General features: G+C 36.9%; 1 protein-coding gene across 1 annotated transcript in view; it reads left to right on the forward strand.

Moving 5' to 3' along the window:
* The first annotated feature begins 220 nt into the window (after positions 1-220).
* The window catches only part of ANGPT1 (angiopoietin 1), a 158,253-nt gene continuing 141,739 nt past the window's right edge, over positions 221-16,734 (forward strand). The window contains exon 1 of the mRNA XM_065832658.2: positions 221-950. Coding sequence (XP_065688730.1) covers positions 654-950 — 297 coding nt within the window. The 5' untranslated portion in view covers positions 221-653. The remainder of the gene's footprint in view (positions 951-16,734) is intronic.

The following is a 16,734-nucleotide window of genomic DNA, read 5'->3' on the forward strand; positions in this document are numbered from 1 at the left end:
TTACAACAAACTTCTACACTTTATCTACATTTTAATAGGTCAGTGTGAACATATGAAGTGTATTAAGGTGGACTGCCTTCCTTATTAAACTTATGTGAGTTCGTCAAAAGCCCTTAGTGGTTGTGTGCAATAGGGGCTGGAAAGCCATGCACGGTTGAGGTCACGCATCCAGCCAGTTTGTAAGATGATCCCTCTGTACTGAGCCATCAGCCATCCTCAGCACAGGGGCGCACTCATACACACATTCCTGTCAAGTCATCTTGTGAAAGGCTGCTTGCTTCCAGCTTGGCTTGAAAGTGCAACCTTAATAAAACTCACTGAAGTCTGAGAGAAAATAGCAGTTCTGCAGCAGATAGTGTAGGGGAAAGAGACTGGGATATGCATATGCAGCTGACTGAAGCAGGCTACATGCTGGACTGTAACAGAGAGGAAACAATAAATCTTAACTACTATGCAATAAATATTCCCAATTTTAACTAAGGAAGCTATCCTCACAGTGAAATTAAAAAAAAAAAACCAGTTTATTCAAGCTTAATTACTAAAGTGAACTTCTCCAGTCCTCTTTTCAAAGACTTTAAGAGAAATTAAGAACAAATTTAAAGAAAGAGGAAGAAAAAGTTTTTCTTAAAGTGAGAAGGGAAAGTAATAATAACATGTCAGTTTTCCTTTCCTTTGCTTTTCTGGCAGCGATTCTTGCTCATACAGGCTGTAATAACCAGCGTCGGGGTCCAGAAGCCAGTGGGAGAAGATTTAACCGGATTCAGCATGGGCAGTGCACCTATACTTTCATTCTGCCAGAACAGGACGGGAACTGTCGTGAAAGCACGACAGACCAGTACAACACAAATGCTCTTCAGAGAGATGCTCCTCACGTGGAACAGGATTTCTCTTCCCAGAAACTACAACATCTGGAACATGTGATGGAAAATTACACTCAGTGGCTGCAAAAAGTAAGTGTTTCTTTCTTTCATTTCTCAATAAATGGATTTTTTGGGTGATGCTTATGCTGTTCAAAGTTTTCATTAGTTTTGATGAGAACTGAGGTAGTAAGGATCGATCAGTTCATGGCTGTGTAGGGGAGAAATGTTTCAGCCAGAGTGTACCCTTTTTAGTGACATTGCACTTGGGAGCAGAATTTTCTTTGCTTAATTGAAAGATGAAGCTTCTTAAAGCTTCATCTCAAGAGACTGGATGTTTGTGAGTCAGAGAACACAAAAATCCTCCAGAGACTCTGATGACAGAAATTACTAAATTTTCCAATAATCCCTACTTATAGTTCACAGCTTCAGAGCAGATGCCATGAGGGATACCTGCTACTCTGTCAGTAAAATAGAGCATTAAACAAACAAACAAACAAACAAACAAACAAGCATTAAAAGGCACAAGGTTAAGAATATCATTGTTCCTCCATAAATAGATAATGTAATACTATTCTACCCAGCAAATTGCTGGAAAGAAATAAGAAAGTATGTAAACATTCACGCTCCTAAAACATCACAATAAAACTTTTTAACTGAAACAGCCTGTTTTAATTTGCTTGTGTATATGCGCATTCTTTCACAGAAAGGGAAAGGTAGATTTGAAGGTGTTGCAGTAACTTAGAAGTAATTATGGTGCAGTAGTTCTAATGAACTTCTCAGTATTTTATGTATGACCTGGAGTTTGGGCCTAGAAAGACTTAAATATGTGAATAATGTCACTCATATGATCAGTCCCATTCACCTTAACGGAATTATTCACTTGCGTAAAATTACATACCTTGCAGGATCTTGTCCATGCCTTGGTATTGAAAATGCCTTGGGACAGCTGACCAGTAAAAAGAAATAAACAGTCTTTGTATATAGTTATTTGCAATATTCCCATTCTCATACTGGCATTTTGACCTGGCAAAACTTAGAAAATTGAGCAATTGAGTGATGCAACTAAGCATGTAAGATGGCACAAGAAAACTGCTGTGTGTACCCATTTGAGAGACAAATGATTTAACTAACACAAGTTCACACTAAGAATGAACATCAATAAAAAAAACCAGTGAAGATGCTGCCAGGTGGGCTAAAACTTCACATTAGCATAGTTACTGTTACCTGTCTCTTTTACAAATTTTGTTGCATCCAAACAGTGTACAAGACAGAAATATGTTAAAAAGCAGATACAACCATCCCCATCTCCCAAACCCCAAACCCTATTGGAATCTTTCGAGAGGATTTCCTGATTTCTTGGTAAATTAATTGTGCTCTTTGCATATCTGGCTCTAGCAAGAGAGAAAAGACCCTGTTCAGTAAACATGTGACTATAAAACAAAATATAGCCAAGCATTACCTTTTTAGACTACTTTCCTTATTTAATGTCTTGGTCTGCTTTGGGGAATATAAGGCTGGAAATACGGGATGTCTTTTGCAGAGGGAAGCATTTCTTAAGAAATTATTTTACCGTGCCTTGGCAGACTGAGGCAATCACTAAAAAGAGAAAAGTTGTCATCTGTATTTATGCACACATGATTTTACCTGAACAAATTGCCTGCTGAATCATGCTTATAAGATTTCACTTATTCTGTGTTTGTCCACTAGAGACTGAACTAAGATCACTGTTTCGCGGTGAACTGAGCATGAAGAAATATGAGTCTCTGGAGTGTGAATGTCTGAGTTAGGGTTAGTCCTCTCACACTTTAGAGGGAAGTGATTAAACAGGTAGGAAGCTCAATGAAAGGGGTTTATATTTGAGGACTGTTTTGTTGTGCAGTGATTGTAAAACTGGCTTTGGGCAGAACCATCCCCCACCTCCTTTCCTTCCCAGCCCCCAACACTCTGCTCCCAGGGGTTTACATAGAACTGGGGTTGTGCACGTATCCCTATGTGTCAGTTTTCCCTGGAATGAAAGGACCCGCTTCTCTGTGTGGTGGAGTTTGGCTCTCTCTGAACAAATGCAGTTCTGCTATAGCATCTCTGAAAACTGAATTTGCATTGTTGTTGTTGCTGTTACAAAGCGTCTCAAGCATAACCCATTTCTTTTCGAAACAAGCATAATGCTTAAGTGTAATAAATATATTATGTAGATACCTTGTTTCTCATTTTTATACCCTGCACTTATTTTTCCCCCTAGATTTTTAATATTGGATATAACCTGCTACACTAAACAGCATTTTACAATGCACCTGCTGTGAACAAAGAATAATTACTAGTTATAGGTATATGACTGGAAGTGAATACTTATAATAAGAAATAATATTTAAGAATTTGAAATATATTCTGACTTACATAAAGGAAATTACTTCAGGTAATATATATAACTTTCATTAAAATTGTACTTGGGCAATTTTTGGCAGGGTGAATTGTTTTCTCAGCAGAAATGCTAGCCTACAATATTGAAAGACTATTTAGTAAGAAAGTTTGTAAGGATCATTATTTGCTTAATTATGTAGTGTTTTTGTTTTGTTTTGTTTTGTTTTCAATTTTAAGGCCTTTTTTCTATGCTTAAACCCTGAAGTTCTTATTTGGTGATCTTAAACTTCATGGTAAATAAAAACGTTTTTGCCTGGGGAGCCTATTAGAGGTAATTAAGTGCCGGTCTTTTCCATTAACATTTGCCTATCTGTAGTGACCATAACTGGGATCGGTTGGCAAACCAGAGGCATGGCTAAACCCTCTGAGCAGAAACTACTCAGAAGAAGATGACTTGGTAAACATTTTTAGAGATTTTCCTAGAACTGTTTATTTTAATACCGGATAACTTTCCCCATTGTTTAAGCTTGGTTTTCATTTCTGCAATATGTTTATACTAATAGTTCAAAACAAACAGTTCATCACATTTTCTTTCTTGCAGTAACTGACTGGCACACGTGATACTGTTTGGTATTTAACTGCAGTGTCTAAATATTGCCAAAGAGGAGTTACATGAAATGTTATCATCATGTCTTGCTGGGGAACTTTCCGTTAGTCAGCTTGCTGAACTTACAGTATCGATAGACTTAGTATACATTCAGAATAGCTATATAGATGAATGTTTCATATACTTATTCCTCAGTCCAAAATAGTAGAAATAATTTTTATTACAGTAATTCGTTTTACATGATCCACTTTTTTTTTTTTTCCTGATCATTACCTAAGCAGAATACCGTAAAAGCTTAAAATGAAGGCTTAACAATAGTATACTATAAGAAGTTAACAGAGATGTACAAGTTTGAGTTGAAAGTGAACCATGATCATTCTGGTCAGCCATTATCCAAACTTAGATTTTTAAAATTTCCCCTTTCTATGCCAAGATTGATGATACCCCTACAGCTAAAACAAAGAAAGAAGCTTCATCTCACTTCCCTTACCCTTCAAAGTACCTTTGCTGTCACCAGCTGTAAGAGAAGTATAAAATGACGAGGTTGATTCAGTCAAGAAAGAAATTATGAACAATTTTTCTGAGGTATCTGTAGCCATAGTCAAATTTAAAGTTTATTCTTACCATAGTTTTGATAAATGATTTGTCTTTGGCATTGCCTGTGCTGTCTGTTAACTTGCTTATTTTGCAGAAGTAACATCACAAAGCTCAACTGGGTTTTAAACATGTAAGGCAGGGGTGTCAGACTCATTTTCATCTGGGACCACGTCAGCCTTACAGTTGCCTTCAAAGGACCGAATGTGATTTCCTGAGTGTATAAATGTAGGGGTCGTTACATCTATATGATCCTAAAATTACATTTGTACCTTTGAAGGCAACTGCGAGGCAGATGTGTCCCCTGGTGAAAATGAGTCTGACACCCCAATGTAAAGAATGTAGGTTTTGAGGGGAACCAGCCATTGCATTGCAGAAACTGTTTTTTTGAAAGACTGGTGTCTGTCGCTGTGTACTGTGGCTCCAGTGAAAGTCCGCCTCTCTCCATGGTCTTTGCCAGCAGGGCCTAGCACTGCAATGGAATATTAATAATATGCTTATGTGTGTGGAGTGGCTGGATTTTGCCTTGGATTTTACATGGTTTGCTGAAGATGGGAAAATTCCTTACATGTCACTCTTGCTGTGAAACTGTGTGAAAGTGTGAGAGAGCCTGCCCTGAAGAGGACAGATCTAAAGAGCTGTCTTAATATCCTATCAGGCAAATTTATATTAATATAAAAATGGAGACAGCTATAGTGTGTGTAAAATTTTGTCGCAGTTCCTACAAACTAGCTGTGAAACAAATGGTGGGATTCAAATTGATGGGATTACTCATACAGTATATACTGCTCAATGGGTGAAAGTATATATAAAAGCTAAATTTAAAGAGCAAAAATAAATTTGTGGAAACAAACTGGTTCTAAGAAAATTCACATTTGAGTGTAAAAGCAAAATTGCTTATTATCTCCAAAAAATCTCTTGGACAATAATATGCCTGCATTTGAAAGGTTTATTAATCAAATTGCTGAACTCCTTGGGAAATTCTGAGGTACCCACAAGGAAGAGGCAAGACTTCAAATGTGGAAGTGTCTGAAAGCTTTACATTATTGAGGGATAACCCATTTGGCAATTTTAATCATTTTTCTTTTTAAGAAGCGGTAGAATCAGAGAAATACACTGAAGGGCAGTCTCACACGTTGCCACATTTGGTAGTGAATCACTTTAAAAAAAAATATTTCCCATGCTTGGACAGAAGACTCTATCATAATGTGCAGTAGAACCTGAATGTGTTTATTTTCAATGACAGCTGTAATTAGGAACTTTCTGGTAACAATAAAATATTGCATTTATTAGTCATCAGAAGTGACCAACCAACATGCCCAGTGGGAGATCTCAGTTGGAGCACTAAGAGCTTTTCTAAATGAAATGGATATCAAGCAAATGGTGTGTCATTTTGAGGGTGCTGAGAACTCATCGTTCCCATTCCCTTCTGTGGTTTGGAAGCAATCTCTACTTCACAGCACTGGGTGCCTTGGAAAAGAAAAAAAAAAAAAGCCCATGTGGGAAAAGTATAGAGCTGGATATTTTAGGCCTTCATCATCCCACCCAAATTTCTGGCCATAAACCAGACATACTCAAGATAGGTTTTTCTTTGCTGTGGGGAATCACTCATTGCTGTGTCAAAGACAGTAGCAAGCCCAGGGGAAGAGTCAGCCATCCCAACTGTCCTGTGGAAGACCCTGCCTCTCTTCATTGACTCCATGGAAATCCTGAGCAGCTAATTTCCTGATTTCAAGGCCTCAGTTAAGTGGGATGGATTTAAGCTTTATTTCTCTCCATAGGTGTAGCATAGATTTCCCTTACGACTATAAGGAAACTGTAAAATTTAAGTATTCCTATTCCCTTTTCTAACACAGATATAGTGCTACTACTGAATTTTACAAGTCTATTAGTAGGCTTAATATCTTGAGGTTTTTTGTGTTGCTTTAGGAGTCTTTCTAGTGGAAAGTATTTTGTGCTATTAACAGTTTATGTATGTTAATACTTTCAGTGTTTACAGAAAACCACGTGAGATTAAAAAATCTTTTCAAAGGAAATTAGTTTTAAAACAAATAACTAAAATAATTTCTAAAAATAACAAATAAATACAATGGATATGAGTCTATAATGCTAAGTATATTTTGCAGATTGCAGTTGAGTAAATCGATTATATATGTCCTGCTAACAGTGAGAATGGTCCTCATTCTTGGCAGTGTTCTTAAAACCTGTTGAGCAGCTGCTGCTCAAACCTGTATTCATCTAAGATTAATAGGATTGTAGCTGAGTCTTGTACAGACTCTCAGGAAGACCAGTGAGGAATGGCTAGTTTTTTAGAGCTGTTGTTACCAGCAATTTTGAATAAACTTGTCATTATCAAAACTGTTCTCACTTATGTGATTTATTGCAAGCATAGCCTGAATGATGAAGATACTTAACAACCTGCTTGTATTCATCCCAATTTACAGTTCAGAATAGTTCAGTCCTTTTCTCTGTGTTTGCAATGAGACGCAAACAAGGAAGAAGTTGCAAAAGTCAGCCTTCTAGAACTGCTGTCACATTTTTAGCTGTGCTGTGAACCTCATCTTCAGCACCAGCAGCACAAGTGTCTTGAATAAACAGCCCTGGTGTAAAAGTCCTCCCAGTAGCATAAGGATTTCCTCTTTTGTTAGAGGGTTGAAGTTTGATCAGGAAAAGGAAATTGAAATAGTTTCATATTTCATAGGAAGGGTTCTTTTTCTTATGAAACAAGTTGTACTTTAACACAGGGTTATTCTTGTGTAACCATATGTGCATATTTTAGAAAGTGCTATGAAACACTAGGGTGGTGAATAATCACTTGGAGGGGTAACTTAGAAATGCCATAAATTGTTGCACATTTGCACTACATTCTCATTAATGGTCCTGCATAAAGATCAAGCTTCGCTTTTCATTACCTTAGTTAAGGATCAGGTTAATCTTAAACAGTGTAATTCACTTTCAAACTGGGATAAGAAATCTACCCAGGGACTTACACCAGTTTCATTATCCCTGTTTAAAACTGATGCAAGTCAAAGATGTATCAGGTGGGCTAAACAAGATGTATCAGTGGGGCTACAGTCAACATTGAACAAACAAATGGGTACAGACAGGCTTAGGAAGACTGGTGTAAGATCAACTGGAAGGATGCTAAAGCTGTAATATTCTACATTTCTAAAAATGGTTTACTTTTAGAATTAAAACAAACCAACCAAACAAAATAAGAATTATGTTTATTTTATAATAACTCAGAAGAGGTCATAGAAAATTACTTTGTTGCTGATAAATTATGCGTGCCTTTGCTTTTATAATTTCCAGAATGCATATAAAGCAAGAATTTTCATATATTCTGGAAAAAATATTGGACCTTTGTACTCACCATCACAGACATTTTTCTGTCCCTACATGTGCATATGTTGTAAGACAAACCTGATTGTGTTTTATGTGTGCATGGCATCTGCTTCTTTAATAGGACTTGACATAACTATACAGTTATAATTTTTCATCAGGTCTTCTGGGAATTTTTATTTGTTGGAGTAAATTATTGCCGTTTATCATGCTTTGTGTAGTTGTCTTGTTGCAAATAATGTACCAGGTGTACCTTCTGCAATAGGAATGTACAGGGACAACCAAAATCCACTTGTTCCAGTAAGCAGAATTCCCTTCTTACTCTGTTCTGCCCAAGGATTTGGGTCCTGGCATTATTTCTCCTCCTTCTGTACCAAGAAGGCAAATAGACTTGAGAGATTACCCTGGAGATAGGATGAACTCTGAGCATTCCTGCCAGGAATTAAGGCAAGACTAGAGAATTGTGGGAGAAAACTGGGAGTAAGAGCAGATGACCTTAGAAGGTAATTTGTCTGTTCTTGACAGCATAACTCTATTCACACTAGAACATAGATGATCAGATTGGTGCTAATCAATTTTGAATCTAAAAGCTATTTCTGCTGCAGGCTGTTATACCATTTATAGACTGATCCTGCCTTCTTTCACATCTTAACTCCTTTTAAAGGCTTTTTGTGTGCAAGAGAATTTTCTTGAAAGATACTATGTTATGAAACTTCTGTCTTAGGGATAAGACTGTTCAGCAGGCCAGGCTTTTCTCTTTCTCATCTGTGTTCCACACCAGCCTAAACCTGCAGAGGTTTTGAAGAGAAAAGCACTGCTGTCATTTGAGTACTCCTGACCACTATTTTAAATGTTACAACAAATTTTCAGTCATTATCAAAGGCTCTCCAGCCTTCTAAATGGGGTTCTTACTTCCTGACTGTAGGTGAAAAAGGTCTGATTCACGATGTGTAAATTTACTATTTTGAGATGTGTTTTAATATTTGACCTTTAACACACTTCAAATCCACAGAACACATTTTAAATACCCACAAAAATCAAATGAGCAGCCGTAGTACAGTATCTAGAGATACTTTTACATTTATCTTGAGGGTTGTGGTAGACTTGCCTGCTCTTTGGATAATATTATTTATGAATGTTTTAAAGTTGTCAGCCTATGCTTGTAAAAGTTTATTTTTCTTTCTGAAGCTCTTGTCTGTAAATATGGTCTTGAACAGTGGAGATTTAGGAAAAAAAAAATATGTAGCTTTTGGTAAATGGTGATTTTATAAGTGTTTTTTTTATGCATTGTATTGGATGAATTTTCAATTTGTATTAAACCACCTATGGCTCTATTTTAATGTGCTGATTTTCATTTTTGTACATTCAACTTTGAATAGCTTTAGTAAGAATTATCTTCTGGGAGTTTTAGTTCTCACGCAGAAGTCTTATTCAGGAAAAAGAACTATATTAAATACATCTCTCTTTTAAAACTCTTCCATTAGCTCAGTGTGTAGGTAACGGTGAGGGTGAATAATAGGGTCATTTACATGCCTTTCTCTTTTCACTTCTGAATCATGCATTTGTGTCTCAAGAAGGCAAGGTTTTTCAGATAGTTATCTAATGTTCACCATCAAAGCACTAGTTCTCCTAAAAACCTATTATTTTCTATGAGAAAACCTGTGTAGAAATGACTGGATATTTCTGAAATCTCACAGAAATACTTTATACACAACCTGGTTCTCTGAAATCTCCTCCAACACTAAATGACTCAGTGAAGACTGCTACAGGCTATGAAAATTGGGCATTCATATGTAGACAGAAGTAGCTGAAATGAGGATTTAGGATCATTGCCATCATCATTTAAGTATTAAGTATATTTATTTGTGTCGTAGTTAAATATTTACCCTCTACAGTCTTAACTCATCAGGAAATTCCTGTGGCCTTCTAGGCCACATCAGCAAGTTAGCACAGTAACGGGCAGCCCCCAAACCATGATGCCTTTGGTGCTGTGCCTGGAATTTTGAGGATCTGCTTAGAGGGAAAATTGCTCAAAGAGATGACCTAATCTCTTCCTGAATGAACTGTTCCCCTTTGTTCCTTGGCTAGAACTTCATACTTCACTCTATGCATGACTTACTATAGCAGAGATAAATGGTCAAGGGCCACCTATCTTTCCTGCCTCACTTCTATCCTATTAATGGGAAAGGCCATCAATGCTCTGCTAAAAAGTTTTTCTGTGTTGCTATTTTTGTGCAGAGGAGATAGGGGCTGCAAAATTCTTTATCACTTTAGCCTCTTAACTACAGAGGCGATGATTAAAGTTGTTTCTCTTCACATTTTTCTTGAATGATCCAGTTTGATCTCTTGGCTTTTCCAAGAATTCTGGCTGATGCAATAAATATTCTTTTGTTTATTCCTCTGACATCATTTACCTCCATGACACCATACAGCTTAACCATTGTGGCCTCTGCCTTCCTGCCTGTTGTTAAAGAATTATTTGTACCTGTTATTATCCCAGAGTTTTGTGCAGAGAAGTATAAGTAAGACAACTCTATTTGCAGATGCACCCAAGACAAGAGGAGTTTGCCAGGTACCAAAGTGTTATCATTAAAGGTGAAAGATCATTACAGCAGATTGAATTCAATAAACATCGGTAAAAGACACATTTTTATAGGTTGATCTGCTCATTAAGCCATTGTGCCAGTCACTGTGCAGAGATATAAGACATTGCTCTGTCTGCAACTGAGAAGTATCCTATTGAATGAGTGTTTTCAAACCGTCATTAGCTGAGTTTTGCTGAGAAACCTGGCTTTGTTTCACTCTCCACTGGCTTTTCTGAAACCAGGGTATTAGCAGAGTTTCTACATGTCACCTCACTGACAAAATACTGGCACCTCATTACACATTCATATACATGTCTCTGAAGAGAGAATGTAATGTTTGGGTAAACTATGTGAAATATTTGCTATAAGTTTGTGTGTTGTGTAAACTCTAAATGCAATAAGAATATATGGAGCTTTTTCAAGTTTTTTTTATTATTTTGCATTCCATAAAATAGTTATGGGACAGGTAACTCCCAAGAGAACTGAGGACGAGTTTGTAGCTCTGGACTATTGCGTCTTGGAAAGGGTCATCTCAGAATAAGTGTAAGGGACCTGGAGAAAGACTGGAAAGGCTAAGTGTAAGGTGGGAGGTGGGGGTGGTGCTTCAAAGCAAGGAGGCTGTCTATTTGAGGCTGACAGAGGATTTTCATTAAAAGTCTGACAGGAAGAGTGGAGGTTGGTGTTGTAATCCATGAATTTATGTGCTGCCCAACATATCACTAAAGCACACACAATAAAATAACTTGTCTTGCAGTGACAGAAAAGTCTGAAAAATTACTCTGGTGTACAGCCCTATGTTCAGTAAAATGCCCTGAACCAATGTATCTGTAAACTATTTACTGACTGTGTGGCTCTACAAAGACCATATGACTACGTATTTCAGTAGTATTACAGTCTACTGGAGAAAACCTTATCAGACTTGAGAAATATTCTGTTTAAAATAAGATTGTTTATTATTTTATTTTTTTTAAAAGAACAGATTTTTTTTTTCTAAATTTAAGAAGTATACAATGGTGAGACAAAGAAGATGCTCAGCAGCATGTTTTAATGAGGAAACTATCAATTCTCCAAATTTCACTGGTTGTTAAAGTATCAGAAATGCAGACAACCCCCCACTCAAATGTTGAGTAAAACCAGAATGCCAGTGGAGGTGGTCACAAACGTGTCTCTCTCATGCCTGGAACACTCTCACAACAGTTGGTGACAACCTCTAAAGTAACATTTGGTTTTGCTGCATATACTTGGCCATTAGGTGAAGAAACAATTCAGTAGCATCAAACAAGTGCTATAGAGAGTCTGTGATGAGCTAGAGGTCAGAAATACTAGAAAGATATTTGCTCAAACTTGCCACTTTTAGATTTTGCAAGATCTAAGGACTTGACACTCAAAGTGCCAAGGGTCCTGTTTTTGAGTTGATGATACTCAGAACTTTACAGGAAACACCTAGCACGTTACAAGTTCTGGCCCTATAAAAAAAATTGTCTTCATTTCACCATTGGAGAGTATTGTCAGAAGAATGCAGCTACTCTTCAATAGCTTTCAGAAGGAGGTAGTACCAAGTGGGAATTGCTCTGTTATTCTACACAAACACACATCTATTTTATACTTTTGGATAAGTGGGTGAGAATGGAAAGTTCATAAACTTCCTAGAGATCTCTTCCTATAGAGAACAATGTCACAATAATTCAAAGCATCAAAGAGAGTTGAATTATAATTCCTTACGCAATTCACCTAGAGGATTGTGTGAGCTTAGATTTTTTTTTTTTTGCCAATGCGTACCATGATAGCACATGCTGTACTGGCCCCCAATAAGTCTTAAAAACTTAAAAATATTTCATTATTGTTATGTATGTAAATAGTGATTAAATTATATATTCAGGTATTTATAAGACATATTGATACATTGACTTTTAAACTGCAATGGATGTACCAACATTAAAAAGAGTTATAAAATTAAAGAGAGACAGAAATTAAAGAATTTGTCTGGAATTCAGGTTCTTAAAACAAGGATTATTTGCTGTATTTCCTTAATGCTAAGCCAGTAAGCCAAAAGAAAAGCAGGAGTTTTTACCTTCTACCTTAATGCCTCCCAGTACTCTCTGCAAAAACCTGCATTATGAACCCTAGGGGGAAAAAAAGTTTCCTTGATCTAGCATTTAACACTCCTACACATCTTGGAAACATCTAGTAGTTTGGCCACTGACCCCCTGGGGTATTTCCTAGAACCAGAATTGAGCAAGACTGAAAATGTTTTTGTTGCTGTGTTATGGGCATGAAGATACAACATGAATTCCTGATTTGTAAAATATAAACCCAGAGTGACATCTTTTTCCTTTTTGTGCATTTTTAAATACTACTTCAACATTTTAATTCATTACTTTGCTGCTAAAATCATGCAGAGCTTCTGAAATTACGATCAAAACTCCTCAGTCCTTTATCACTAGAATTAGCCTTGTTTTTTTGTTTTTGTTTTGGGGCTGTTGTTTTTCTTGTTTTTGTGGTTGGTTTTGTTTGGTTTTGTTTTTTGTTGTTTTGTGGGTTTTGTTTTTTTCTTTTCCTGTGTGCTATAACTCACCATGATGGAACACTGGTAATGCATTTTAGGGTAAATTTCCCATTTTCATTCTTCCTAAGTTTCAAGATGATGCCTTAGAGTTAGGTATGCCAGTGTGGTTTTGAATGTTGTCATGTTTTTATTTCCATAGTAAAATCCTTCTGAAATTCTATAAGGAAGATGCAGTAAGATTATTTTTAGAATACTATTCATAATGCAATATAAGCTTTATATTGTGAGACAGCTTCATATCCTAAGTCAGAGTAGCTCGGGTTTTTTTCTTTGAGAGTGGATATTAATTTTGGGGTTGCTTCTGTCAGGCTTAGTCTGGTATTGCTATCACATTTTCCTGGTGTTGCTAGCATGTGCCTTTACAAAAAAAAAATTGTCTAGAGAAAACAGTAATTTCCTATGGGAACGTGAACCCAAAGGAGATTTTCAACACATTCCACAAACTCAAACCATTATCATTAAATAGCCTCGAGAGGATTAGAAACTGAAAAAAAAAAAAAAAAAATCTCTTGACTCTCACTCGGAGGGTGATGCTAATGAATTCCTGTGAGCCTTGGCCTGATGCTGCTCACAGTGAATTGGTGGTAAAAGTCTGAGCTCAGTGCCTGTCCTGAAAAGGGCACTGCCCAGCCTCAGGCACATGCAGCTGCAGTTGACCTCTCGCCCCCATCTTCCCCCTGGTGCTTTCAGGAGTGACAGAAGTTCCAGGTCTACGTTTTGGCACAGGACTGACCTCCTTCAAAAAACCTCAACCCTAATGTAAGGGGATTTCTTAGCGACAAGAGACAGACCTCAACTCTGTCCAGACAAACCTATTTGGCAGAACAGGAAATTCCCAGATGGTCAGGAGGAATTTTAAAGGGCTGGAGGGGTGTGTTGCAAAAAGCTAGCCTGGCACCCACAGATACTGAAGTCTGTTATTTATAGAAAAGCAGAGGCAGAAAACAGATGGTGTGCTTCCTCACAATATGTTCTACAATTGCTGCATTGTGTCAGCATAAATTTGTGGAGTACCACATCAAGAACTGAGATGATAGTACAGTCTCTATCCTCAGCCAGTTCTTTCCTCCGCATGCCTAGAAAGATACCAGCTAATACCATGTATAGTGGTGGTTGTATAATACAAAAAGACCACTTTTAGAAAGCCCTGGAACAACAGTGTAAGTCAGAAATCATGTCAATGGCATCAGTGGAATGATGCCAATGTCAGTCTGTTGCAGCTGAAAGAAGATTCAAGGTCAGTCTGTGAGAAGCAGGAAAAAGATTTTTTTGTTCATTTGAGGATAGGATTTCGTGTACAGCTTTTACTACATACACAGCCTGCTCCCAGCACTCCTCAGTCCTCAAAATAAGATTTACATCTCATAAGAACAATTTTATGAAGACATTTTCATTATTTCTGTTTTTGTTCATGTGAAAAAACATAAGCACAACTTTGCCTATCTTTTTTTACAGTATTCCTCTTTCCAGTCCTTTAAAATACCATAGAAGAATTGAGATATCTGTTGAAACAGAAGCACTCAAACAGATCAGGCAGATTATGTTAATTTAATCCTAGTCTTGGATTCATTCTGGACTGTATTTTCAGAAGACATTTGAGTTTTTCATGTTTCACTGGCTTCATGCTGAAGCCAATCAGGAAAGGTTTTCGTTTCTTTTTTATGAAATGCTTTAAAATAGAAAAATCCTCTCTGTTCACATGTTCTCCAGATTATTTGGACATGTCCATGAGTTATTTATGTGACAGAATTTCTATGTAATGGATGTAATCCAGTTAGAGACTTTCCATCCTGAGGGTCTGAGACCTCAGGTAAAAGTAGTCAGATGGCAGAGGGCAATGACTTGTCATGGTGTAACCCCATCTAGCAACTAAGGCCACGGTAACCACCTATCCCCCCACACCCCACTAAGTGGGACAGGGGAGAGGATCAAAAGAGAAGGAAGAAACTCATGGGCTGAAATAAGAACAGTTTAATAAGACAAAAATATTATTATTATTATTAATAATAATAGTAATAATAAGTATATGTATAAGTACCAGATTAAGTATAGAATAGGAAATCTAAAAAAATAATTAAAAAATAAAATAAATGATACTCAATGCAATGCCTCATGAGCTCCAGTCCTGCCGAACAGCCAGTTCTGGAAAGGAAAGCGCCCCTGACCCGAACAGCTGTTACCACCAGGAGACCAAAAAGGCGAAAGGACAAAGATAATCCACAAAATGGCAGAAGGTCAAGTTCTAATGGAAGGAACAAGCCAAAAATGCTTACTCCAGCTATATATCGAGCATGACACTAATGGTACAGAACAGTTCGTTTACCAACCTGGATGTCAATCTAGGTGCTGTCCATTTATTCTCCTCCCATCTGTTATACACCTGCAGCTGGAAGTTGAGAAAAGTCCCTTGTCTCCTTGACAATGGCCAAAATGCCAGTGAGTACTTACGTTCTTTTCAAACCACCTCAAAAACACAGCCAGATACTGAAAGAAAAAAATAACTCTATCCCCGGGTGCTATCACATTATTCCCACACTAAATCCAAACCAAATTAGTGTGCTATCTACTAAAAAGAAAAGCTTCTATCTGCATGGAAAATTAAGTCAATTTCAGCTAACCTAGCACATGACTGCAAACAAAAACTTTGTGGTTTTCAGCCAAAAGGTTAGAAATCTTGGTTAAACCATGTAATCTCTTTCTTTATTTATTTATAAATTAGTTTTGCTTTTCTTTTAAAAAGAATGAGTTTTCATAAACAGAAAGAAATGTCACCAAAAAACATCTTTCTGCCAATAAAGAGAAATTCAACAGACTGCTACAAAGTCACTGTCTTACAACTGAGTTGAGTGAAAGTAGAATCAAGTTCCAGTGTTATCTTGGGATGTGAAAGAGAAGCCTAAATGTAATATCCATGTACAGACACAGTGGAGATGTTAGAAAAGGATGCACTGTATTGGTGTCCTTCTGTTTATCTGGGAACAGTTTCTTCTGCAGTTCCTGAAAAAGATAGAGAGAATATGCATGAAGAATGTTGTTGATATAGAAAAGATCATGCAAACTGTCCGCACTGAACTAGAGGCAACTGAGTTCAAAGAGAACTATTTGTAACTCTTCTTCCACTGCCCTAGTTTTTGGTTTAATCAAGAAAAAATATTTTTAGCTGGTTAATTTAGTTCATGCTAAAGGAAAAAAAAAAAATCAGTCTGCATAAGAAAAAGATTATGTTGTGAAGCAAAAAAATAGATCCATGCTGAATACATGATAATATTCCACTGCTTTCTTTAGTGATATACTAGAAATGCATTTCTGGATGTTGCAAACTAGGGGCTCTTTTTTTTTTTTTGAATGTGGCAGAGCCTGCATGGCTTGTTGATAGGGCTATATGTCATCCCTCTGACATCTTCTGGTGATGATGCCTTTAAATATCATACTCCAGTCACCAAACCCAAGTACATTTTACTTTTGTGTTTCTACACTGCAATGTGCTAAGAAAAAAATCGTGCTGTGAAGGTGACTAGATTAAATTTTAAAAATTATAAGAGTTAGAGGATCCCTCCTCAAAAATGATCTCTCTGTTTGCTTGAATTTTTAATCTCTTCATATTTTTCAGCTTGAGTTACCTTTGCTAACAAAAGAAGAAATTCAGGTGTCTGTGATTGTTTTGTACAGTACTTTTTCAAAAGCATTTTTTACTAAAGATGTACTTTCCAAATGAAATTTGACTTTTTTTGCTTTCCTTTGGGGTATCTTTTGTGCATAGAAGAAAATAACATACCTTCTTCTTCAATTCAGGAGTTATTCTATAGTATTACTACTTAGAAG

The sequence above is a fragment of the Patagioenas fasciata genome, chromosome 2 (genome assembly GCF_037038585.1).
Source record: "Patagioenas fasciata isolate bPatFas1 chromosome 2, bPatFas1.hap1, whole genome shotgun sequence".
NCBI classification, from domain to species: Eukaryota; Metazoa; Chordata; class Aves; order Columbiformes; family Columbidae; genus Patagioenas; species Patagioenas fasciata.